The 26,305-nt window shown below is 44.0% G+C and overlaps 1 protein-coding gene across 1 annotated transcript in view; it reads right to left on the bottom strand.

Moving 5' to 3' along the window:
- The window catches only part of SLC24A3 (solute carrier family 24 member 3), a 497,749-nt gene that overhangs the window by 405,533 nt on the left and 65,911 nt on the right, over positions 1-26,305 (bottom strand). Inside the window, exon 2 of the mRNA XM_039479737.2 lies at positions 21,198-21,326. Within this exon, the coding sequence (XP_039335671.2) occupies positions 21,198-21,326 (129 nt within the window). The remainder of the gene's footprint in view (positions 1-21,197; positions 21,327-26,305) is intronic.

The following is a 26,305-nucleotide window of genomic DNA, read 5'->3' on the forward strand; positions in this document are numbered from 1 at the left end:
AAAAGTTAAATTTAGAAGCACAACTGTCACTTTGCATTCAAAAAGGAAAGAAAAATATAACTCATCAAGTCTTAAAGTTCAGGGCCAAAATAGCCTGGTTCAAGTTTTCAGGGTGTAGATTATTTAAGAATCCACACATAGAGGACACTCAAGAATAGACTTTTCATGATTCCTTTTCTCTCTTCTACAATTTCGTCTTTCCTAGGAACATTTTCTTTCTCTGCTTTTGTTGGTAATTAGCATTTTCTCATACGCTTTTGCCATTGGCTTTTAGTTGAGAATTTTTCATATCCATGTTCTTATAAGAAGGGAAAAAAATTACCCTAACCACAGCTAACAATTGTTGGGCATGAATGATACCATAGGCACAGGGAGAGGTGCATCCTTCTTAGGACAACCCAATGTACAAGGAGGTGGAGCCAGGGCTTAGGAGGCAGAGCTTATCAACTCAGGGGACCCTCTTTATTAAAAAGCCTACCAAATTACGAATGGGAAATGAGACAGAATGTCTTGGAAGGCCCATTGCAAGTAAGGGCTCTCAGGCTCAGGCTTTCTAGTAAACTTCTTATGGCAGTGAGGCAGGCATCAACAACCTCTGCTTGGAAAAATGAGGAAACTACAGGAAGTTACGCATATTGCCCCTGAGCCTCTCAATAGCAAGGAACAGAGCCAGGTGGCTTAAAGACCATGATGCCATCCCATCCCTAGAAAAAGGAAAATAAGGCTTTTTATTGTAGCAGAAATTAGACCTCTTTTCGTACATTTGTAAAACTTGATGGTTAGTTGAAGCTTTACTTTTTTTTTTTTTTTTTTTTTTTTGAGACGGAGTTTTGCTCTTGTTACCCAGGCTGGAGTGCAATGGCGTGATCTCGGCTCACCGCAACCTCCGCCTCCTGGGTTCAAGCAATTCTCCTGCCTCAGCCTCCTGAGTAGCTGGGATTACAGGCACGCACCACCATGCCCAGCTAATTTTTTGTATTTTTAGTAGAGACGGGGTTTCACCATGTTGACCAGGTTGGTCTCGATCTCTCGACCTCGTGATCCACCCGCCTCGGCCTCCCAAAGTGCTGGGATTACAGGCTTGAGCCACCGCGCCCGGCCGAAGCTTTACATTTTAAAGAGAAACTAGGGAAGATATGATCAGGGTCTTTTTATGTTAACTGGTTTAAACTTGCCCTATGGGGATATTATATTCTGTTGAAATCAAAAGATGTTAACCAAAGACAGAAATGGTGGGATTTTGTAGTTTTGGATCCTCGAAGCTGGGAGATAAGGTCACCTATGGCCTTCTGTTTTTGTGAAATGCAGGCCAACCTCAAGGTGGTTGTAACACTTAATCTGTCTATTGCTCAGAAGCCATGGGTGAATGTTCAGCAGCCACAAGGTAGGATGACTTGGTGACAATGCTCTTCAGGCCAAATAGTGACAACAAAAATGGGATATATGAAGACAAGACCTAGCATCAGGGATAACACTCCTACCATGCATGAGTTTTTTTCTCATCCTTGGAACACATGATGGTGACTTCCTTTTGAATAAAACATTTACAGTCTCCTCTAAAAATGATCATTTTCCTTCCTGGAGCTTTTAGAAGATAAAGCAGTCCAACAATTCCATCAATTCGTTCTCTTTTCTGAAGGGAGACAACTGATACAGTGAGAAAGACCACTGGAGGAAAGTACTATGGTGATTCCTCAAAGAACTTAACAGAAATACCATTTGATGCAGCAATCCCATTACTGGGTATACACCAAAAGGAACATAAATCATTCTACCGTAAAGACACATGTACTTATATGTTCATCACAACACTATTCACAATAGCAAAGACATGGAATCAACCTAAATGCCCAGCAACAGTAGACTGGATAAAGAAAATGTGTTACATACACACTATGGAATAGTATGCAGCCATAAGAAAAGCACAAGATCGTGTTCTCAGCAGCAACTTGGGTGGAGCTGGAGGCCATTATCCAAGGCAAACTAACAAAGGGACAGAAAATCAAATACTGAATATTCGGATTTATGAGTGAGAGCTGCACAATCGAAACACATGGATACTAAGAGAAACAACAGACACTGGGGCCTATTGAGAGTGGAGAGTGGAGAGTGGCAGGAGAAGAAGGATCAGAAAAAATACCCATCGGGTCCTATGCTTATTACTTGGGTGATGATATAATCTGTACACCAGACCCCCATGATCTGCAGTTTACCTATGTTACAGACTCACATATATACCCCTCAACCTAAAAGAAAAGTTAAAAAAAAAAACAAAGGCTACTGGCCTGAGACAGAAGGCATGAGTTTGTTATCGGGTTCCACAACCTACTAAAACTGACACCTTAAATGGGTTATTTAACTGATGATTCTAAGTTTCCTTGCTTGAAACTTAGAGTGAAGATAATATTAATTACCCACAACAGGGAACTGAAAACAACGCACGTATTGATTACTGGGGGATGGATAAATAAATGGCAATCAAGTGATAAAATGGAATACCAGACAGCAGTTAAATGAACGAGAGCCAGGAAAGCCAGTGTATGTACCTAAAATAACACAGAGGTCAAAGCCTCTGGAACAGGCTATACTTCTGTGCTGACACCACATCTCCTAATGTCTACTCAGGGCTCAAATGGAGTCTCCTCTCTATGTTTGAATAAGTTCCAGGCCCCAGGGCCCAGGGCCCAGCAACACTTTTAGAAATAACTCTTTTACTTTTTTTTTTTTTTGAGACGGAGTTTCGCTCTTGTTACCCAGACTGGAGTGCAATGGCGCGATCTCGGCTCACCGCAACCTCCGCCTCCTGGGCTCAGGTAATTCTCCTGCCTCAGCCTCCTGAGTAGCTGGGATTACAGGCACGTGCCACCATGCCCAGCTAATTTTTTTGTATTTTTAGTAGAGACGGGGTTTCACCATGTTGACCAGGATGGTCTCGATCTCTCGACCTTGTGATCCACCCGCCTCGGCCTCCCAAAGTGCTGGGATTACAGGCTTGAGCCACCGCGCCCGGCCCTCTTTTACTTTTGTATCACAGAATAAAAAGATCAGCCCCGGTGAAGGAAACCCTTGTGAGTAAAGCCTCTATTTTCTTGTAGAAGGAGTTTAGGTAAAATTTCTTATTGGCTCTTGTTAAAAAAATTTTTTGACCTGTTTTGAGCTTCCCTGGAGTCCCCAGAAGTCTGATGTATGGACAGAGGTGGTAAAAGATGAATGACAAAAGAAAAAATGTTTTTCCTCTCATAGACCTAGGCCTGAAATGCCTCCTTAGATCACCTGTTCAGCTGAGCTCACTGCTGTGGCAGGATGGCTTGGCCAGTGGTCAGCGCTTGTACAAACACGTTATGAGGCAGTGAAAAATAATGGGCTGAGGTTAAGTGCTGAGACTTAGCAAGATGAACACACACACACACACACACACACACACACGCGTGCGCACACACAAAAGGGGAAAACTGTTATGTGGTCTTCTGGGTCAGAATGAGCTTTCTACCCCATTCAACAACATTGAAATCATTTAGTTGGGGGTCGTGGAAGCTTAGCCATGACTGTCAGCACTGGCTCCTCTTCCCTCACCCACAATGACCCAACTTCCAATTGGTAGCACCTGCACTCTTTCACCTGAAGGCTGTCTTCAGGCATGAACACTGCTTTACCTGTGTGAGAGGCAGGCTGGACATGCCAAGGCATTGACACCTTTGGGAGCAGCCCCTAACTCATGACTGATGGAAGTGGTGTATAAATACCCCAGCTCCCTCACCACTTGAAGGGAGAACTCTGAGGTATGTGTTCTACATTGTATCCTGGGGGTTCCCAGCCAGATTAAACTGAGTTGTTCACAGTGGTAATTGGGAATGATGCAAACTATTTCGTTGATTTGCAAAATAAAAAGCTCTGCCCTGGGGAAGAGAATCTTTGTGAGTAAAGCTTCTATTTTCTTGCAGAAGGCGCTTAGGCAGAATTTTCTTTTCAGTTCCTTTTTTTTTTTTAACTGTTTTGAGCTTCATCTTTCCTTCCAGGTCTCACTTCCCCATACCCTACTGTTGTTTTCTGGGATCAACCCCTAAATAAACTATACACACCCACATCCTTGTCTTAGAATCTGCTTCTGGGGAATAAGAACGTAGCGGGGCACTTGACGGGCAGAGCAATATATTAGTGATCGCCAAGGGTGTGCCACTGCTGTACACGTCATTTATGCATCTTTAGTTACCCACCCTAAATCAACTTGTATGTCAGGAACCAACAAATAAAAAAGGATCACAAACAAAGATATGAGGATCCATGCCAATGGAGGGTTCGGCTGGGACAGAGTTTGTTGGAAAAAAATGAGGATCGTATTTCTTCCAAAGACCCTGACACGTGCAACTCCTGTGTTCATGCAGGAGGCCTCGTATTCCAGCATCTATTCCAGGAATTCATTTTCCAATAAAGGTACTTGAAGAAAAAATTATTTTCTCTCTCTGATGCTGTGTTTGTAATGAGGAGGCCACTGGCCACTGGAAGTAGCTTCCACCACAGAATAAAATGGCTGTTTACTCAGCAAATCAGACCATTCCCCCATCTTTTTAGCTTCTCTCCTCCCACTTACTGTCATAGCTGAATATACAGTGTTACACCTGAAAGTTGTGAATGTTTTTAAGACCCAAGGACTAGGGATACCTCCTCCTCACTTCCTTCTTTCCTTCCCTTCCTAGCACAAGATATCTGAGTCCAGTTCATGGTTCTGCTTTGGAGGGAAGTGAGAGGGATGTTAAGGATAACTTGCCCTTGTTAAGTTACTTTCTGTGGTCAACCAAAGCTCTAAGTTTCCATAGATCACAAAAGTCTCTTTAAAAGCTGACCTAAATAAGTATTTAAGAAAAATGACTAAAATCTACAAGATATTTCCTGAAGAGAAATATATACAACAAATTAACATTTACCTGGAAAATCTGTCATGGTGTATATATCATCAATATGTACAGATGTTTATCTACATGTGTCTATATGTGGGTGTGTATGTGTAGAGTCCAGAATGTACCTACACACAAATACATGGATGAATCTCAAAAACAGAGTGCTAAGAAGCCTTAAATCCAAAAGCACATGTTGTGGGATTTATGCACATTAAGTTCTACAACAGGCACAAACTAACCTATGGTGATGGAATCAGAAAAGTAGTTGTATGGGCAGTGCTGAGTTGGAGTTTCCTGAGAAGGAACCAGAGAGAACTTCCTGGGATGATGGTATGTCCTACACATTGACAGAGGCTGGGTGCAAAGGTTTACTGTATGTCAGAACTCATGAATGCACACTCAAAACTTGTATACATCATGCATATAAATGTAACCCAAAGTAGAAGGGTAAAAAGTGATAAACTTAAGCTAATGATACATATGACCTAACAACGTGTGTGAGAGAGAATGGGTTGACTTCTGAAATTACTTTGAAGTCTACTAAAATAGCATGGATTGATGGATAGCCAAAGGGTTGGAAAGAGGGATAAACATGTGATAAAAGCCAGTATAATAAAATATAAATTATAGAATAAACCTAGGTGCTGGGTCTATATGCATTCACTATAGCATTTATTTTATTTTTCTGTATGTTTGCAAAGGTTCATAATAAAATGCTGGAGAAAAAAAAATACAATTGGCTATCTGTATCCATGGGTTCTGCATCTGCAAATTCAACCAATTGTGGATAAAAAACTATTTGGAAATTTTGATTGCAGCATGGTCTGAGAGACTGCTATATTTTCATTTCTCTTGAATTTGCTAAGAAGTGTTTTACTTCCAATTATGTGATCGATTTTAAAGTAAGTGCCATGTGGCTCCAAGAAGAATGTATAATCTGATGTTTTTAGTTGAAGAGTTCTGTAGATATCTATCAGGTCCACTTGATCCAGAGCTGAATTCAGGTCCTGAATATTCTTGTTAATCTTCTGTCTCAATGGTCTGTCTAATATTGACAGTGGGGTATTAATGTCTCCCACTATTATTGTGTGGAAATCTAAATCTCTTTATAGGTCTCTTGGAATTTATTTTATGAATCTGGGTGCTTCTGCATTGGGTGCCTATACATTTAGGATAGTTAGCTCTTCTTGTTGAATTGATTCCTTAGCTAAATCAGTGTTAAGAGGGAAATAAATAGCCCTAAATGCCCACATCAAAAGGTTGGAAAGATCTCAAATCAACACCCTAACATCAAAACCAAGAGAACTAGAGAACCAAGAGAAAACAAGACCCAAAGCTAGCAGAAGACAAGATATAACTAAGATCAGAGTGGAACTGAAGGAGACAGAGACACAAGAAACCCCTCAAAAAAAAAAAAAAACAATGGCTCCAGGAGCTGTTTTTTGAAAAAGTAAAATAATAAAATAAAATAGACCACTAGCTAGACTAATAAAGAAGAAAAGAGAGAATAATCAAATAGACACAATAAAAAATGATAATAGGGATATCACTACTGACTCCACAGGAATACAAGCAACTGTCAGAGAATACTATAAACACTTTTATGTGAATAAAGTAGAAAATCTAGAAGAAATAGATAAATTCTTGGACACATACAACGTTCCAAGATTGAACCAGGAATAAGTTGAATCCCTGAATGGACCAATAACAAGTTCTGAAATTGAAACAGTAATATAATACCAACCAAAACAACAGCCTAACAACCAAAAAAAAAAGCCCAAGACCAGACGGATTTATAGATAAATTCCACCAGAGATATAAAGAGGAACTGGTGCCATTTCTTCTGATACTATTATGAACGATTGAAAAGGAGGGACTTCTCCCTAACTCACTCTGAGGCCAGCATCACCCCAATACCAAAACCTGGCAGAGATACAACAAAAAAAGAAAACTTCAGGCCAATATCCCTGATGAACATTGATGCAAAAATCCTCATTAAAAATACTGGAAAATGAATGCAGCAGCACATCAAAAAGTTTATCCACCATGATCAAGTCAGCTTCATCTTTGGAATGCAGGGCTGGTTCAACCTATGCAAATCAGTAAGTGTAATTTATCACATCAACAAAACTAAAGTCAAAAACTACATGATTATCTAAATAAACACAGAAAAGACCTTCAATAAAATTCAATATCCCTTCATATTAAAAACTCCTAATAAACTAGGTATTGATTGAACATACCTTAAAATAATGAGCCATTTATGACAAACTCACAGGCAGTATCATACTAAGTGAACAAAAGCCAGAAGCATTCCCCTTAAAAACCAGCACAAAACAAGGATGCCCTGTCTCACCACCCCTATTAAACACAGTATTGGTAGTTATGGCCAAGGCAAAGAGAAAGAAATAAAGGGTATTCAAATAGGAGGAGAGAAAGTCAAACGGTCTCTGTTTGCAGATGATGTGATCCTATATCTAGAAAACCCCTTGGTCTCAGCCCAAAAACTTCTTAAGCTGACGAGCAACTTCAGCAAAGTCTAAGGAAATGATTCTAATATCCAGAATCTACAAGGAACTCGAAAAATTTTACAAGAAAAAAAAACATTAAAAATTGGGCAAGGGACATAAACAGACACTTCTCAAAAGAAGATATTTGTGCAGCCAACAAACATATGAACAAAAGCTCGACATCACTGATCATTAGAGAAATGCAAACAAAAACCACAGTGAGATACAACCTCAAGCCCGTCAGAATGGTGATTATTAAAAAGTTAAGAAACAACAGCCATCTATTGTTAAAATAGATGCTGGTAAGGCTGTGGAGAAATAGGAACACTTTTACACTCTTGGTGGGAATGTAAAATTAGTGCAACCATTGTGGAAGACAGTGTGGCAATTCCTCAAAGACCTAAAATCAGAAATACCATTTGACCCTGCAATCCCATTACCAGTATATACTCAAAGGAATATAAATCATTCTATTATAAAGACACATGCACACATATGTTCATTGTAGCACTATTCACAACAGCAAAGACACTGAATCAATCCAAATGCCCATTAGTGACAGACTGGTTAAAGAAAATGTGGTACATATATACCATAGAATGCTATGCAGCCATGAAAAGGAATGAGATGATGTCCTTTGCAGGGACATGGATGGAGCTGGAAGCCATTATCCTGAGCAAACTAGCACAAGAACAGAAAATGAAACAATGCATATTCCCGCTTATAAGTGGGAGCCAAGTAATGAGAACACATGGACACAGGGAAGGAAACAACACATACTAGGGCCTGTGGGGGAGGAATGGGAAGAAAGAGCATCTGGATAAATAGCTAGTACATGTGGGGTTCAATTCCTAGCTGATGGGTTGATAGGTGCAGCAAACCACCATGGCACAAACCCAGATATCCTGCACATGGATCCTGGAACTTAAAATAAAATACAATTAATTTTTTTAAATGAAAATGTGTTTATTGATGAAAAGTAATTTTGACTAGCATAATCAATAAAAATGGCTTGATTTCCATTTACAGATTTTATGAATAAATGCTAGAGTTTTTTGTTAAAAATATAGGAAAAAAATTCCACAAAGTTCCAAAAAGCAAAACTTAAATTTGCCACATGCCAAGTACTACATTGAAGCCACATAAATGAAGCAATGTGTAGGCATTGTATTAGGTATTATAAGCAACCTAGAGATGATTTAAAGTATATGGAGGATGTGCATAGGTTATATGCAAATGCTATGCCATTTTATATGAGGGACATGAGGATCCGTGCATTCTGATATCTGAAGTGAGGAGGTGTCCTAGAACAAATACCCCATGGATACCAAGGGACCACTGGACCTAAAGGCAAGACTCTTGAGACTGAATGAGGAGACAGAGAAAGCAAAATTTTAAATAAACAGCATATCAAATTGTGGCATTGATGGTACAATAATTCTATATTTATAATGGGAATTACTGAGGATTCTGTCTCTCTGAAAACCACTAAGCAAAGCCACCAGGCATTGAGTAATTTTGCTTGGGCATCCTTAAAGGAAACATTCTTTTTTTTTTGAGACAAAGTTGTCATTTTTGTTGCCCAGGCTAGACTGCAGTGACGCCATCTCAGCTCACTGCAACCTCTGCCTCCTGGGTTCAAGCAATTCTCACGCCTCAGCTTCCTGAGTAGCTGGGATTACAGGTGCCTACCACCATGCCTGGCTAATTTTTATATTCTTATTTGAGATAAGGTTTCACCATGTTGGCCAAGCTGGTCTTGAACTCCTGACCTCAGCTGATCTACCCACCTCGGCCTCCCAAAGTGCTGGGATTTCAGGCATGAGCCACTGCACCCAGGCAGGAAACATCCTTTTCTGAGCCATGAACACAAAATGACTCCGCAAAGGGGCCACCGTCCAGGGTGACTGGGTAAAAATGGTTGATAGAGGGGAGGTGCAGCTGCATTACAACTTTCCTTCCTTTAACTTCAGTATTAAATAATTCAATTTAATAAATTAGCCTAGTATTTGTGATTAAAACGGAGCAGGCAGTGGGGAAACTGTGTGCTGGAATGTGGAAAGACATTGCCCAAAGGGCAGCCTCCCACCTCAACAGTCCTATGGATGCAAGGGTGCTATGGTCTTCGTGCTTATGTTTCCCCCAGATTCCCATGTTAAATTCCTAACCCCCAAGGCAAGAGGCATGACCTTTGGGAAGGTGATTAGGAATGGGATTCCTAAATCTATAAAAGAGACTCCCAAGAGCTCCCTTGCCCCTTCCTCGGTGTGAGGATAGAGTGGGAAGGCACTATCTATGAACCAGGAAACATGCCCTCACCAGACAATGAATCTACCAGTGCCTTGACCTTGGACTTCTGGCCTCCAGAACTGTAAGCAATGTATTTCTGTGGTTAAGACGACATTCAGTCTATGACATTTTGTTTTAGCAGCTTAAGCAGACTAGGACAAAAATGTCAGAGTTAAGTGCAGATCAAGCCCTCCTTTCCCACCTGCTTCTGCCCCTCAACCTCACCCCTGCGACCACTGCTACCCATTCTACACACCCGGTCTGCATACTCAGCCTAAAGACCCAAATCTCCATCATCCTTGATTTTTCTATGGATTTGCCTGGGGCAAGTCAACAAGATTTCAGCAGAAGTAGAATTCCCATTCCTCAGGAAAACTCCATGGGGAGGCTCCTCTTGATACTGACAGGCTGTTCATGTGACTGGCTCCTATGCTTTGACAACTAAGCCTATTTTTACTTTCTGCCTGGGTTTTTACAGTATTAGTGTCTGTCAGATTCATTTTACCTGCCTCCTATAGTAGAAAACTCCCATGACCAAAAAAAAAAAATCAGAGAAAGGAATCAGCGGCATGAAGAGTAACCACAGTATCTTAAGTGTAACAAACCAGACTCTATTTGCAGGACCCCTCAGGACTGATACAAAGTGGGTGCTTGGGAAATAGGCATCCACTCAGGGGCCAAGCACTAGCTGTGTGTTGAAGACTTGACATGCATTATTCCACTGACCCTGTTTGTCCCATGAATGAGCCCCACTTCTCAGGGAAGGAAATCAAGGCTTTGAGAGATTACGCAGCTGGTCCAGGGTTCCAAAGCCCATGGGTCCTCCCCATGACTGTAGAGCCCAGGCCCTACATCTCTCACTCTGCTCAGAAGTACCAACAATTACAAAATGTGGCCTCTCCTTACCTATCCAAAAGGTTCCCTCATGACCCCAAGACAGGGTGGGTACTGTGAGTGCCCATTTATCAGCTGAAGTCACAGAAGTTTCACTGAGTCCTGCCTGCTCTTTGGAACCAGTCCTTTGCTCCTTCCAGAGTGGCCTGTCCCAGGGGTCTGCAGCTTGTTGACTTTTTCTTTACTTTTTTTTCATACCAGTGTCCCTGACCCCAACAACATGGACATTGAATGAGCCCTGAGGTCTCCTGCAGGTCCAGGGCTGGAAAGCCAGGCTGAGCTCCTGACACAAAGGTTTTGACAGGGATGGATGAACCGCTGTGCTGGGCCCAGATTCATTTTGTTCTGAGTCAGCTTCCAAAAAAGGCTGCTAATCTTTAATTAAGGGATTTTATTGTTCTATTATAGAAATATCAGCACCCATAGGATAGCCTAGACATGTACCTATTTAAACTTACCCTCCCAGGTGGAATGTGAACAGAGTCCTAGGCCTCAGTGGGGCCTACCTCAGGGCACACAAACTGTGGGATGGCCGTGGCCTCTAACCGAGGATAGCCTATGCTCTACGCCTCTGTCCAAAGTGCACTCCTGGAGTAGCTCAGACCATCTCTGACCTTCACAGTCCTCAGCCAAGCCACTGCCATTGTTCACGGAGCCTTCTGAGAAATGTGTCAGGCCTAGAGAGCCTTTGAGGAGAGAGACCAGGCCTTCCTGGGCCTCCCTGGGCCTCATTCCACCCTGAAGCACCAGAGTCCACCCAGATCTGAGAGTATCAGAGAGCATCCAAGAGATGCACCCCAAGGCCCTGCCCTCAGCCCCACGGGCACCTCGCCCTGCACCTTGGCCGGCCCTGGCTTCCGAGTGGGTGGGAATGGTGAGTGCTGATGTAACTGAGGACCAGAAGGCAAGATTAGACCCACAAACAGGACAAGGCAGAAACATTCCTTCTCCACTTCAATCCACAGAGATTTTTAAATGCAGCTGTGGTGAAACACACCCTGGTATTTCCCAGGGCAAGAAAGCTTAGAAACAAAACCCGTGATCTCCAAAATGAAGTAAGAAACAGAATGTTGACAGGGATTGGGAGGAGTGGTGAACACACGTGGACCCTGCAGGAAGACAGGTTTAGTGTCTTGCACATTGCTGGTGCTCCCCTTTTATTCATCTGTTTGCCAGCTTGTTGAAGGTCCTAGGGCTTGCAAGCCCAGCTATTCTTCCCTCAGCGGGCTTGACAGAGAATGCCCATGCACAGAGATGGGTCTCAGGCTGCCATTCTCACCTGCCGTTCAGGCTGCTATAACAGAACACTGTAGACTGGGTGGCTTATAAACAACAGAAATTTATTTCTCACAGCTCTGAAGGGTGGGAGGTCCAAGATCAAGATGCTGGCAGGTTTGGTGTCCTGTGCAAGGCCTGCATTATGGTTCATAGATGACACCTTCTCACTCTAGCCTCACATGGTGGAAGGAGTGAGGGGTTTTTCTCAGGCCTCTTTTATAAGAACACTAAATCCCATTCCCGAGGGCACTGTTCTCATGACCTAATCGCCTTCCAGAAGCTCCACCTTCTAAGACTATCATATTGAGAGTTAGAATTTCAACAAATGAATAGCGGTAGGGACACAAACACTCAGGCCCTAACCCCCTGGAAGCTTCAAAACCTCTGATACCTGCTTCCCAGTCCCAGAGACTCGGACTTTTTGGCCTGCGGTGGAGCTGGGTGTAAAATCTCCACAGATGCCTCCAGTGAGCTAAGCTAGGGGTCTTCACACTAGAGGGCTTGTAAAACTCAGGTGGCTGGGCCTGCCTCCCAGAGATTCCAATCTAATAGGGCTCAGGTGCAGCCCAGGGATGAGCAATTGTAACAGGCACCCAGGGGCTGCTGCTGCTGCTGCTGCTGCTGGTCCTAAGACATTGGAGAGAACTTAGATGGGGGCAGAACAGAGCCCACCTGGCAATCCAGATTATATGACCTAAGGCTGATCACACAACCAAAGCTCGGAGTGGGGAGCCAGGTAGTGGGAGTGAACCCCAAAGGGCTGGAGACATGGCCATGGCCACATGTGCTCCTAGACCAGGAGGAAGCAGCAGTATGTGGCTTATCATTGTCATAAGCCACAGTGCAGCCAAAGGGTGCACTGGGGCCAGGAGGTGGCTTCCCTTGTAGGCTCTCCATTGCCGCAGGGTGGGTGTTCCCAGAACCCCACTGCAACACCCATGGCCTCTATGCACAGTTCAGTGCATTGTTCACTGCTCCGGAGACGCCTGTGAGATGAGCCCTGCGAAAACTGCCCTCGGGCAGAGCAAGCTGGGAGTACAGGCGGACAGTCCCAAGTGGCTGCTTCACTCTGGAACCCAAGAGGAAAGCAATTCCAAGGTATAATGAGTACTAGACACATGGTCTGGACACCCAGATGCTGTGGAACAAGAGGGTATTCCAGACCCGTGGTTTCAGGCTCTCTTAGGGCGTAAACTTTTACGCTTTGGACAAAACTTTAACAGATGCCTAACATACGGGTGGAAAAATGTTGGAGCTTTTTGATCATAAGTCAGTGGATTGGGGCAGGAGGAGGCGAGAGTACATGAATCACAGACCCCCTCAGCCCAGAGGTAATATTAAAAATATGCAATATGGCACAGGCAGTATCTGGGGAAGGATCAGGGAGAGTAGAGAGGTCCTTGGAAATGTCATTCCTGCCTCAACCTCCCCTGCAGAGCACATGAGGCATCCATCAAAGAGCCTGGAACCAGGGACAGCAGCAAACATTTCTGTAAAGGACCAAGAAAAAATATTTTAGGCTTTTCAAGCCCTGTGGTCTGTGTTGCAACTACTCAACTCAGCCTGCATAGAGCAAAAGCTGCCATAGACAACACATAAATGGCTGTGTGTGGCTGTATTCCAATAAAACTTTGTTCACAAAGGCAATCGACAGGCCCACTGTAGCCAAGGGCTCTTGTTTGCTGAGCTCCGGCTTAGAGGAAAAGGGTTTAGAAGCCACTAGAAACAATAATCCCTAGGCTTGTTTTTGCATTCATGACTCTGAATTCTCAATTCTTTAACCCAACATGCTTTGCTCTCAGACTATCAACTGGGCATCATAATACCGTGTTTCCTGACCTTGAGGTATTTGTTCCAAGGGCCAAACATGTTCTAATGAGCTAATGAATGTGAAAATGCTTCGAAACGTCTTAAGTACCTTACAAGTAGATCCACAAAATCTCTGCATCTAAGAGCAGAGCTCACCATCCTTTACCTGTGTTTCAGAAAGATTCCAGACACTACTTCCCAGATTAGGCTGCCTGGGCTGCTTTTACAGTGTTTTAAAAAATGCCTCAATCAAAATGCCCTAAGGGGATGTCAAAGCTAGAAAAACAAATAGTGTCTGGCCCTTTCTCCTACAGCCTGAGACTTTTAAACTCTTCATTAGTATAAAGCAGAAAATCCTCCACTCCCTATTTCATCCTGTTTGTTTACATAGTGGACTCTTAGGCCAGAAACTTATTAGCCAGAAGCCTCATAGTTAATACCATTGATGTCTCCGACATGCAGCCCAACCTGTAAGAATGTGGTATTACTGCTGAATGACACTAAATAATGTATTCATCATTAAAACAATCTTAATCCTACAAAGTTCTAGTGTTACTGCAGAGTGGTAAAACCCCTATAAATGATCTCTCATCAGTCTATCTTGTATTTCTGGTAGCAAAGATAACGTGGCTACAATTTATTAAGCACATAGTTATGACTGAAGGCCCAGCTGCTCTGCAAAGCTTACTTCACTGAATGATTACCACAAGCCTGGGAAGAAGGCATCTTAATTTACATTTTACAGAGGGTGGAAATGAGGTCCAAAGAATTTAGGAAGCCACTTGGCATCACGTAGGTTGAAAGTGATGGAACTGGGATTTAGGATTTACTCCAGAACCTGAGTTCTTTCCACACAATTGCCCAATGACTTCATCTATACAAAAGCGTTCATTATTTTTCCCAGGGTTCTTTTATTACCAAAGAAAAGATGCAATTTGCAAATGGCACCACAGGGACAATTTCTGCCTCACTGATGACCCTCCCGAGGTAAAAAGAGAAGCAAATTGTTTCATTTGATGAGGCAAGAATTATGAAGTTAAGCCAAGAGCTATAGCCAGGCTTGCAAGACATAAATTTGGGTTATGATTTTTCTATAATGGTGGTATTTGGCTTTTGAAATAAGATAAGCAAAAAGAAAAATTGGGAAATTTGCTTTTTCAAAAAGAAACAAGCTTGGAAGAAATGAATGTAACAGAGACTAGTTAGCAGTTCACCAAACCTGTTTTCTCTTCTTTCCACATCCCACTAATGTATATGGCCCAGCCTCCCTTGAGGTTAGAAGTTGTCATGTGACTGAGCTCTGTCAATGGAATGTGAGCAGCAGTGAGCATCTAGTGCATAAAACCCCGTTACCCCACATCCTCCATGCCCTTTCCCCTTAATCCAAAGAAGCACAGCAACCTTGGAAGTCAAGTTGAGGAGGAAAAAGCCTAAAGATAGAGGGATCCAGAGTCCATGGACCCCTTCTTGCAACTAGAACATTCCATGAGAAAGAAAGAAACTTCTCTCATGTAAACCCACAAATCTGTAGGACATCTCTGTTACAGCAGCTACTATTACCCTATCTAACTAATTCAGCAGCTACTATTACCCTATCTAACTAATTCAGTGGTCAGCTCTGTGGTCTGTGTTGCAACTACTCAACTCGGTTTTAAACAAATTAAAAAGCAGATCACATTAGTTTCAAATCTGTTCCGCTTAAGAATGTCAGCAGCCACGATTTGAATCATTATGAGAATTACAACTTTAGAAAGAAGTTAAAGTTCTTTGAGCTAGTGAAATAATGCATAGATGAATTTTAAGTCTTTAAATTTAGTTATTTTATTGGGTTCAAACCCAGCAATAAACACACTAACCTGATTGCAATTTGCCATTTCTAATATTTTGGAAACATTTGGTTGAACAAAATATAGTATTAAAATTAACTGCACCTGTTTCCTTGCGCTTTTGTAACACAGCTAATAGAAAATCTAAAATCATACTTGTGGCTCACATCACCCTCCTATTGGACACTGCTGCTCTAGATTGTGCAGACCTCAGATTTTCTATTCAACTATTAACAGGTATTGAGCACTGCAAGGGTGTTGGGTAGCCCTACTTCACTTCTAAAAAGCCCTGTGACCTTGGGTAGGTTGTTCATCCCCTCTGGTTCTTAGTTTTTTCATGTAAAAGATGAGAATGTTGGCCCTATCATGCTTTGTAGATATTACAGGTCATGTCCAGCCTGTAATTTTAAACCAGCCCACCCTGATGTTACAGTTTAAACCCCAAACAGTGGGATCCTGACACTGCTCATGGCCGGTACCCTGAACCCATGTTTTCTGCTTGCTTGTCTGTGCTGGGCTCCAGTTCTGTTTATGGACCACACGCACCCCTTGAACCTACCCTTCTAGTGCTTCTCTCATACAGACTTCCAGTTTCCCTCCTCGACTCCAGTTTACATTGAACAGTTAGAATATGTGGCTCTTGGCCATTCCAGCCAACACCTGACCTGTAGGCACTCCTGACCATCCCCTTGGGGTAGTGCCCTGTCAGCCTGACCTTGGTCTTGAAACAGGCTGAGTGTCCTCTTTACCTTCAGAGGTCTTAGGCCCAGCTAAGCCAGACAGATTGGGATGATCCATTATCAAAGGAAATCCAGCAATCTCACAGTGAAGGTCATGCCAAGGGCCATCATTTTAAATTTTTTCTTTCTTTCAAAGTCCATCTGAAAAAAGCACTCTGAGGGAAAGCTCATTTCCTTAAAATATCAAAGACTCAGAAACAAAAAGATGATAAATTTTTCCAGAGACAGACTGAAAAGTACATAAATAAAATTCTGCAAAGTGTACAAATAAATATTACAAAGAATTCATTTCTGCTACAGTTGTCTACTATCCTCAATATTACATTTAGCTAACTTAATTTTCCATGGATCAAATTTATTCAAAGTTAAATTTCTCTTAATAGGTCATCTGAGTAAACAGTTTCAAGTGTTACTTGCCAAAAGGAAAAAAAAAAATGTTTCCAGGCATCAGATGAAATCGGCAGTATCAGGCTAAGAAAACAACCTTAAAAATTCACAGAGAGCTGGAAAAATCACAAAGAAAAATTGGAGCCCGGAGGTCAGTATTGCTCATGCAGTTCTGGGTTAAAAAAAAAAAATCACAAATTTCCACCAAAACTAGGTCTTCAAGGGGTGAAGGAAAAAAAATTTTTTTTTTGAGATAGGGTCTCATTCTGTCACCCAGGCTGGAGTGCAGTGACATCATCTCAGCTCACTGCAACTCCATCTCCCAGGCTCAATCGGTCCTTCCAACTCAGCCCCCCAATTAGCTGCGACCACCAGCTTGTGCCACCACGCCTGGCTAATTTTTGTATATTTTATAGAGACAGGGTTTCACCATGTTGCCCAGGCTGGTCTCTAGCTCTTGGCCTCAAGTGATCCACCCGCCTTGGCCTCCCAAAGTTCTAGGATTACAGGCATGGGTCATCGCGAGCAGCACCATTTTTTAAAAGCAGAAAATGTATAAACCAATATATCCTTAAAGTAGCAGCTGTCATGGGAAGACAGCATTCTGGGCTTCCTCTGGCACCAAAACTGGGCACTCTGGGATCCTGGTTTTCAGACAGAGAGAAGGAGAGAAGGCATGGGAGAGGGAAGTGGAGGAGGGGAGAGAGGAGAGGAAGGCTTGAGGTATGGCATGGAATTCTGCAAACACAGCAATTACTAAGGGAAATGGGAGAGTGTCTTGGGGAAGAAGTTTTCTTGAATTTCTATTCTTAAAATTTCTAGGAATAAGTGGATTTCTTCAAGGGAAGGGATAAACATAGTTGAAGATCTATTTTATAGGTGAGGAAATGGTCATCTGAGAGGCAAACCAGCCCCATGCCCCAACAGCGACTCTAACCAGAACAGAGTTAATTCCATCTCCAGTCTCTGAATCTACAGCCTTCTTCTAATGCATCTAAAGCCAGGGCTTCTGACAGCACAGTATGAGAAGCCCTATGACATCACAAGTCTGATAGGCATACTTTACGACAAATGCTAAATTAACTCCTGCCTGTGACCTTGCCACCCTATCTCAGACAACCAGGACGCACATTGCACTCCAAATGCTCAAGTCCCTGTGTGAATCCTCACTCCTCCAAGCACAGAGGGAAGCCTACTCCACACGCTCTGTTAAGTGTACTGCTGCCACTGACATCATCACGAATAAGAAGGGAGAGAGGCCGGAACCACAGAGCTCACTTCCTAGCCCTCTATTTAAGATTTTCGAGGGCAGACAGCACTGTAGTTAACCAGCACAAGTAATATTCATTGTGCCCAGACCCCCTTAAGAAAATCTGAACAATGTTCTAGAATGAACCTTCCTTTAGGTCACTCCTGCTCAATCACTTCACCCAATAATAAGGTAGAGAAGACTAATATTATTAAAATGATGCTTCTAAATCAGGATGCTTTTAAATGGGTGTTTTAGCTCTCAACTTTTCTCATAAAATATCTGTCCAGTCCAGACTGAGAAGCCACTTCGACAGCATTCTGGTAAGGGCATGGAGGTAACCAGGGCTCAGCGTGTTTGAGGCAATGTTCTGATCCTGTTGTTAGAAATAGTCGATGCAGCCGAGGTGATGGCACTCACTGTCATGCCTGAGGTCCTCGGGGCTTGCCTACATGCGAAGATGGCACTGAAGCCTCCTTGTCCAGCTGAAGGTCTATTCAGACCTGAGCTACCTGTGGTGTGGCCTGTTGACAGACTCTCTCTTGCAGGGAGTAGCTGGAGAATGTTGCTCTAGGAATCTTGCACTGTGCCCCTCCCATAATTATGCCCCAGAACAGAGGGTAGGAAATTCACAAATACACTCCTACTATGGGGCCATCAAACCCAGGGCATTAAGCTGTGCACACTGTATTACTTTATTCCCAATTCTCACAGCAGTCATGAAAGGTCAGAATGATCATGTCAACTTCACAGAGAAGCACGCAGAGACTCAGAGAACCTGGCTGTTTGGCCAAGGTCCACAGCTTCAGGTCAGTGTGACTCTAAGACCCAGGTTAGAGACAAGGCTCTCAGATTTACATATTTGATCTACCCCCTTGATATGTTTGCAGTTGGGCTGGAAAGACAGGAGATACATCCATATGTTCAAAGACAACTGCAAGATCTGACCAGTTTGTCCAATAGCCCTTTCTGTGATGGTGGAAATGTTTTGGGACCTGTGCTGTCATCTGTGATCCTACTATTGAGTATCGGACATGTAGTTGATGCCATGGAGAATCTGAATATTTAATTTTAGTTGATTTGAATTCATTTGAATTGAAATTGCCACTGACTGTCCATATTGGACAGCGCATATGGAGACATTTTATACCAGCAGCAGTCAGAAAAGAATGCTGCAGTCTGGGGGGTCCAAGCAAGCTTCATAAAGTACATGGGCTCTGAGCCAGCCCTTGCATGTTAGGATTTGCACAGAACTTCTCCTGTTTCAGGCATGAACATCTTCCCTGTGGAATTTGGTTTTGAATCAAGGGCCCCAGAAACCAAGCCCAGTCCTTTTGGTCTGCAGGTGAGGAAATCAAGATTGTCCCACCTGGTTCCATATTCCCTTTGGACCTGCTGAACGCAGCGTGACTCAGCTCACTTTTGCTTCCTCCCATATTCCTCCTGAAGCCTTTGCTCTCCTCCCTTTCCCTGGGTGCCCTGCTAACACGGGCAGGTCCTGGGTTTGCGTTCTTTTTATCTACCTAGACATTTTCTTTTCCATCTGTGAGGCTGTCATTTCCTCTTCTGGAATGACTTTTAATGCAGTTTATGCTTCTACATCTGTCACTCCGAGAAAGGCATTTCCCAAGATAGTGAACAATGCTACTCACAGAGAGACCAACCACCTGCCCCCAAAACACACCCCCAGCAACAGGGAACGGAATCCCCCCATCCTTGCTGGTTCTGCATGTGGCTGAACCTAATGCTCAGAGCTGGTCACCATGTTCTGTCTGACTCCATTCTCTCCCACACCAGAAGTGACAACTTGGCTTTCTAATACTATTAGCTGATCAATATTCATCAACTTACTAGTTGGAGAAAGGTGGTGAAAACTATTTGACTACAGAGCCAGATCTGTTCTTGGCACAGAACCTGTGCCATCACTGCCATGACTTTTCAGGACAGTCCTTGGAAATCTCTATTTCTTAGAATACACATGGCTCAGCCCCTCAGTGGGGTGCTCGGACCCTTCATGCCCATTGTCATTTCTAGCTCATGTGGCTGCCCATGTGCTGCTTCACTTTCAAGTGGAAGATGTTCCTTGTGAGCATGGAACAACAGCCACAGTGACCCTTGGATCCTCCAGCTTGAGGCGCGTGGGCTACATAGGGGTTTTTTGGTGGTGGGGATGTGGCAGATAATCTATTTTTAATTCTTTTCAGCTTTGCTTGAAAGCTGATTGTTGAGAGTCTAAGTACCGTGGGGGAAGGGCACGTCCACCCATCTTCCCAACAGACTGTAGTCCCGCAATTCCCTGACATGCCTTCTGCACTCAACGGTCTGCAGTTCTTTGGGCCATAATAGAGATTGTTTATATCCTTCCATGTGACACTAGATATGAGACAGGCCTTTGGATGTAGGATGAGCAGGTCCTTGAGCTCCTGGGACCTTGACAGTGGCATACATGAGGCCAAGTCCCCACCAGGCAAGGAAGGAAGACCCCAGAGACCTTTGGGGTCCAAGTCAGGGCAGCAAAATATGGCCACAGACCTGCGAGCTAAGAATGGTTTTTAAATTGATAAAGCATTATAAAAAATTCTTGAAAGAATACACTTCAGATGCAATATGTGTCCGGCAAAGCCTACAGTGTTTATTGTCTGGCCCTTTCCAGAACAAGTTCGCCAACTCCAGGTCTAAACTTTCAGGGACCTCATTCATCCAGAGGCGTTGAGGTTTGGTGGGCTGGGTCCTCACCACTACTCACTCCCTTTATCTGCTTTGTGTTTGTTTTCTTTTTCAGTTCAAACATTAGTGATAAAATGTTCCATATATCTTCCTGAGGAATGCCACAACAGTTATCAAATCTAACAACCAGTAAATGAAAATTCACCTCTTTCAAGAAGATCAACATTGCGTGTGAGGATCTGGCTCAATCTCTGTGTCGCTACTGTGATAGAAACGAGGCTCCTGATTAAAAATCAGCCAGAGAGGACCCCAGCTATCAAAGCAAAGGTGACCACAAAACGCCCTCACCCATCCTGCTCCTGCCTCAGTTTCTCACTTGGCATCACCAGCCTCCACATCTGATCTCAGTGCTGCATTAGGAGCATTGATGTCTCTGACTTACCCCCAGCTCCAGTAGGAAAAGAGCACAGAGGTTGAAACACACCTCGATAATCCCTTAGGATGTCACCTGTAAGTTTCTTAGACTCCCATCCTAAATGTCCTTAGAGGCTCTCTGGATTAAAATTCTAAGAAAACACACAGGAGGCTGGCTCTTCCTCAGCCATAACCAGAGAAAATGACAGCCACAGCTCATGAGTAGCCAGTACTGTTACCTGGTTCGGTGCAGTTCTTGCTGCTCCGGAGACCGGCATCTTCAGAAGTCAGAGTGTCGTTCACCTGCATCAGCTTCCTCCCCATCATCCACTTTCTGTCTTCCCCTATGAGGTCCATGAGGTCAAGCTCTGGGGAGACAAAGAATAACCACACATCACTCACAGCTGGGTTCCAGCCTCTGCCGACACTGTGTGCCCAGTGCCCTGATGAGCTAACATTTGCTCAGCCCTGCCTGCACCCCTAAGCCACCCTTCCTCTAGCTCCCTGAGGGATTCCTTGCCGCGCCAGTGGGATGACTTTGAGGTGTGTGCTCTTAACTGGATTATAGATTCTTCCCAGTAGGATCAAGCTCCAGTTGTCTACTGTGCAACTCTCTGGATAAAGCACACTTGATCAGCTGCTCCCCCTTCCCTGTCTCAATTCCCTGCTCCCAATGACATGCTGAGAAATGCTTAACAACCAACTCTTGAAGTGGGGAGAAAGCCCTGATTTGTAGCCATTGGCTAATTTTCACGGTGTCAGTATTTCCACTGTAGCCAATACCACACTACCAACATGACATCATTGAAAATGGAGTTCGAAAGAGATGGACACAATCAGCTCCACTGAGTCAGTAAGAGCTGGATCCAGCCCACTGAGGCCTAGCTCCTGCCAGTATCTCCTGAAACCAGCCCCCAAATAAACCACCCACCACTGAATATGCATCAGGAGTCAGGATCTGCTTCTGGGGGTTATCAAGTGAAGACATAATTTGCCATCCCCAAAGCATAGGCCCGCGAGTGACACACAGCAAGTTTCTAATGAGCAAGAGATGCAGGCATGAACTAGGAACGAGTAAGTTGGGAGTGCAGGTAACAGGGCTCAGGACTACAATGACTGTGGGCATGGAGATGCCAGAAGAAAGAACACAAGCTGGAGAGTACACTGAAAGGGGCAGTGCAGTGCATTCTGTTTGGGGCATGCTGAGTTTGAAGAGCCTGCAGAGCACAGACAGGGAGGTATGCCACCTGTGCAAACGTGAGTGGAAGGGTGGAAGGCACATGCATGGATAGGGTCTCCCGGTGGGGAAGTGGGGCCACTGGGGAGAAGGAATGGAAGAATGCAATATCCTTCAGAGAGGAGACAGACCAAAAGGATTTAAGAAGGGATCATGAAAGGAAGGTGAAAAGCAAGGAAAGCAAGTGTCATGGAAGGTACGCAGAAAGAATTTCCTGAAGGAAGGAGGAGTAGCCGACAACCCTGACCACCACGGACAGATCAGGTAAGACAAAGGCAGAGACATGACAGGTGGAGCCTGGCATCATGGGGCCACAGGGAGACACAGACCAAAAACCAAGCTGCTGAAGTGGCTCTTTCCAGGGGCTTGGCACTGAAGAAGGAGGGACCTGAGGCAAATACTGCCTCTTGAGTGCCCAGAGTCGCTGCGGGCAAAAAATAGATCGAAACACAAGATAGGGGCCTAACCTTGGGCCCAGTGGCCTTTACACAAGGCTACACGGTGCATTCAGCCATACCAACAAGGTGTCTGAAGTGCTCACTGAAGAGCTGGAGGGCATCCTGCCCTCTCCTCTATTTCCACAGTGATTCAGTTTCCCAAATGGTTTCTCCTTCATTATTGAATTCAATCCTCACAACACTGCTGAGGAAAGAAAGACAGAGTGTGGACGTTGCCTCTCAAGCACCTGATCACTGCTGGTTCAGGGCAGGTGCTCAGTAAGTACACATTACAATAATTATTCCCCCTTTATAGGACAAGAAAGTGAGACTCATGGAAGAGTCTAATCACAATGCTTGTGGGCACCTCACCTAAGCTAACATGATGCACATAATATCAGCAGCTCATGAACTGAGGTCTTCCTCAAACACAGACCCGGCTACCAGATGTAAATTTAGCAAGATATCAAATTATAGCTTAGCCATCTTGTCCAGGAAAGCCCCACAGCATCTTTTTTTCACCCCCAAAAAATGGAGGAAGGATGAGGAGTCTAATATCACACTCTTGAAATACAAAATTCTACATGGTGGCCACATGTATCGGCTTAGCCCAAATTATGAGAACAATATCAAAGATAATTCAAGGTTAAAGCAAGGCGTTTGTGCAGTTTGGATAACCTGAATGGTTGCTTCATATGATTAAGAATAGTGATGAGCAGAGACAAAAATGTTCAAAACCTCATGAAGAAATGTTAAGGTTAGCAGCCTTAAACTCCCATATTATCACAAATAATCAGAAAGTGTGGAGAACAGCAACCCGTCTGTCATAGGCTGGGTTTCCCCAGAAGCAGCCCCTGCGAGGAGGGTTTGAGAGCAGGTGGTCTTTAAGGGAGGTGATCCCAAGAAGAATCAGTAGACGAGCAGAGTAGGACAGGAAACGCTAATAGAGGGTGAATTTTAAGTCAGTTGCCATCATAATAACTAGAAACTGATCTCTCTAGAAAGCTCTGGGGGCAGGTGTAGATATGCATCTGAGACACCTAAGCAGTGAGGAAGCTTGGGTATTCGTCTACCTACTCCTGGTCTACATTGGTTGAAACTGATGAAAGAGGACATTAATCCCCCAGCATTTCCAATCTGCCACATGGATGTCCAAGGTGATGCCCAGAAAAAGGCCTTGGGCAATGAGGGGCAGGTGCTAGAAGCTGCACTGTGCCAGCTGGCATTGAAGAGGTCAGAACTGAGTAAAATGGGTCTGGCACTACGGCATCTGCCCATCCACACAGTACCTAAAGAAAGAGTCATGCTGTGGCCAGCAGCATGGCCATTCCACTGTTCTTAAAATCTGGGATGAAGAGAAATGCTTTGTGGTACTGTAATCTTAATGCTCAGGAAGACCCCAAAGATTTTGGCTACTCCAAAAAGCAAGAGTAACCCTTCCAATGACTTCCAAAGTTCCTTCATGTGCCAAGTTTCCATGGTTCTGTAATTCTGAGAGAAAAGCTGATACCAATTAAGAGATGTAAAAATAAAACCAGCTATTGTAGCAGAAAATCAGAGGATTTTTAAACATAATGATTCAGTATCTTCAGGAATTAGACTCTTAAGGCAGCACCTCTGAATTTTAAAACCTACAAACTGTTATCTCAGTAAAAAATGTATTTGACCACTGACAGCTGATACAATAACAAAGAGACCAGAGTCTGAGAAAAGAATGATGAAGCAATGCATTGCATTCATTTCCTTCCCACAGAGAACCAAGTTTGACAATATTATAAGCACAGTTCATTTGTCCTCACAAAACGCCTGCTGAGCTAAGAAGAGGCAGTTGGTTCTGGGGTCAGCTCACCTGTAGAGTACGTAACTCAGAGGATAAGCGATTTGCCTAAGATTAGAGCCAATCCACAGCTACATTAACTATCATTTCACAGTTCGTGTGGCTTCCATTCACTAAATGTCTGTTACATGCAGAAACCTTTCCATTCTTCACCATGTTTCATCTTCATGGACGAAAGCTCTACATGGAAATACTAGGTCCATTTTGCAGATAAGAAAATTGATGGACAGAGAGGTTAAATATCTTGTCCAAGATCACACAGTAGCAGAATTAGGATTTGAAGCCACATCTTGTAACCCCAAAGGACAAATTCTTCGTAGATCCTGGAATGGGATGAAATCCATCCCAGTTTCATTATTCAGCTACAGGAAAGTAGCTCAGTAATGCAGGCTGCACCTTATAATAGGTTAGCAGTGAAGTGGTAAATAAGTCTCATTGGATTTATTTCAAAGATGGTTGTTTCCCCAGAAATCATAGTCATGCACCCCAAAATGACATTTCTGTCAAGGTCAGAGGCATATATGACAATAGTCCTGACTTTCTTTTTTAATTAGAGGCATGGTCTCGCTCTGTCGCCCAGGCTAGAGTGCCATGCTGCACTGCAGCCTCAAACTCCGAGGCTCACATGATCCTCCTGCCTCAGCCTCCCCAGTATCTAGGACTACAAGTGCATGCCACTGCATCCAACTACTCCTATTGTTTTTTGTAGAGACAGAGTCTCACTGTGTTGCCCAGGCTGGTTTCAAACTCCTGACCTCAAGTGATCCTCCCACCTCGACCTCCCAAAGTGCTGGGATGATTATATGCATGAGCCACTACAGTCAGCCCCGTAAGATTTTAACACCATATTTTTTGCTGTATTAGGTATGTTTAGATACATAAATACTTACAATTGCCTACCAGATTCAGTATAGTCACTCACGTGCTGTACAGGTTTTTAGCCTAGGAGCAATAAGCTATACCATTCAGGTTTATGTAAAATACACTCTATGATGTTGGTACAAGAACAAAATCACCTAACAATGCATTTCTCAGAACACGTCCCTACTGTTAAGTGACACATGGCTGAATTAGGAACAGCAGTGAGGCATGAGCATCACCCATGAAAGCTTCACAAATGAAGGAATGGGACTTCCAAAGCCCCACTGTGTGCACAACACTCTGCTTGGTGTGATTTCCCAGAGGCCAAGCTGGTCCCACAAATTCTGACATGGAGGACTATCTTCTTGCACTTAGGAAGGAGGGGCGGGCGGGGGGGGGGGGCAGTTGGGAAGGCTTGGAGGGGTGGGAAGGTGAAGGGGATATGGAGAGGCGTCCACACTGGCTGTGCTCCCTGCTCTCCCCTCGCTCACCTCCCCAGCTTCCTTGGACTTCTCTGCTACAGCAAAGAGGCCGCTCCACAAAGCTACACTTGAGCAATGTCAACAAAAACACTTGGCCCTTGTCCATGGCATTCTTGGCTCCTCATCTGCCAGGCCCTGGAAGTTGCATGTTGGCCTAATTAGTCAGGGGAGGGATAAGGGAAGAAGGGGAGGCAGCAGGCTCACATGTCACATGTCACGGGTGGAGGCAACCTGCAGGACTGCAGGCTCTGAGAAGAAGGGACAGGAGTGGGCCGTGGGGATAGCACAGGATGCTGGTTGAAGGGGAGGAAACCCAGCTCTCAGCTCGAGAAGCAAGCTACATGCACTAAGGAAGGACACAAAGTGAGGCTGGGTGCCAAGTTTCCATTACAGAGCTGTGTGCTCACCCTCTTGTGCTCTCGCCTCCCTCCCCCTCCCCTATTGCTCTCCTCTCCACAACGGGGGCTTAGAGAGCCCAAGGATTTCTGACACC

Source organism: Saimiri boliviensis, chromosome 9 (genome assembly GCF_048565385.1).
Source record: "Saimiri boliviensis isolate mSaiBol1 chromosome 9, mSaiBol1.pri, whole genome shotgun sequence".
NCBI classification, from domain to species: Eukaryota; Metazoa; Chordata; class Mammalia; order Primates; family Cebidae; genus Saimiri; species Saimiri boliviensis.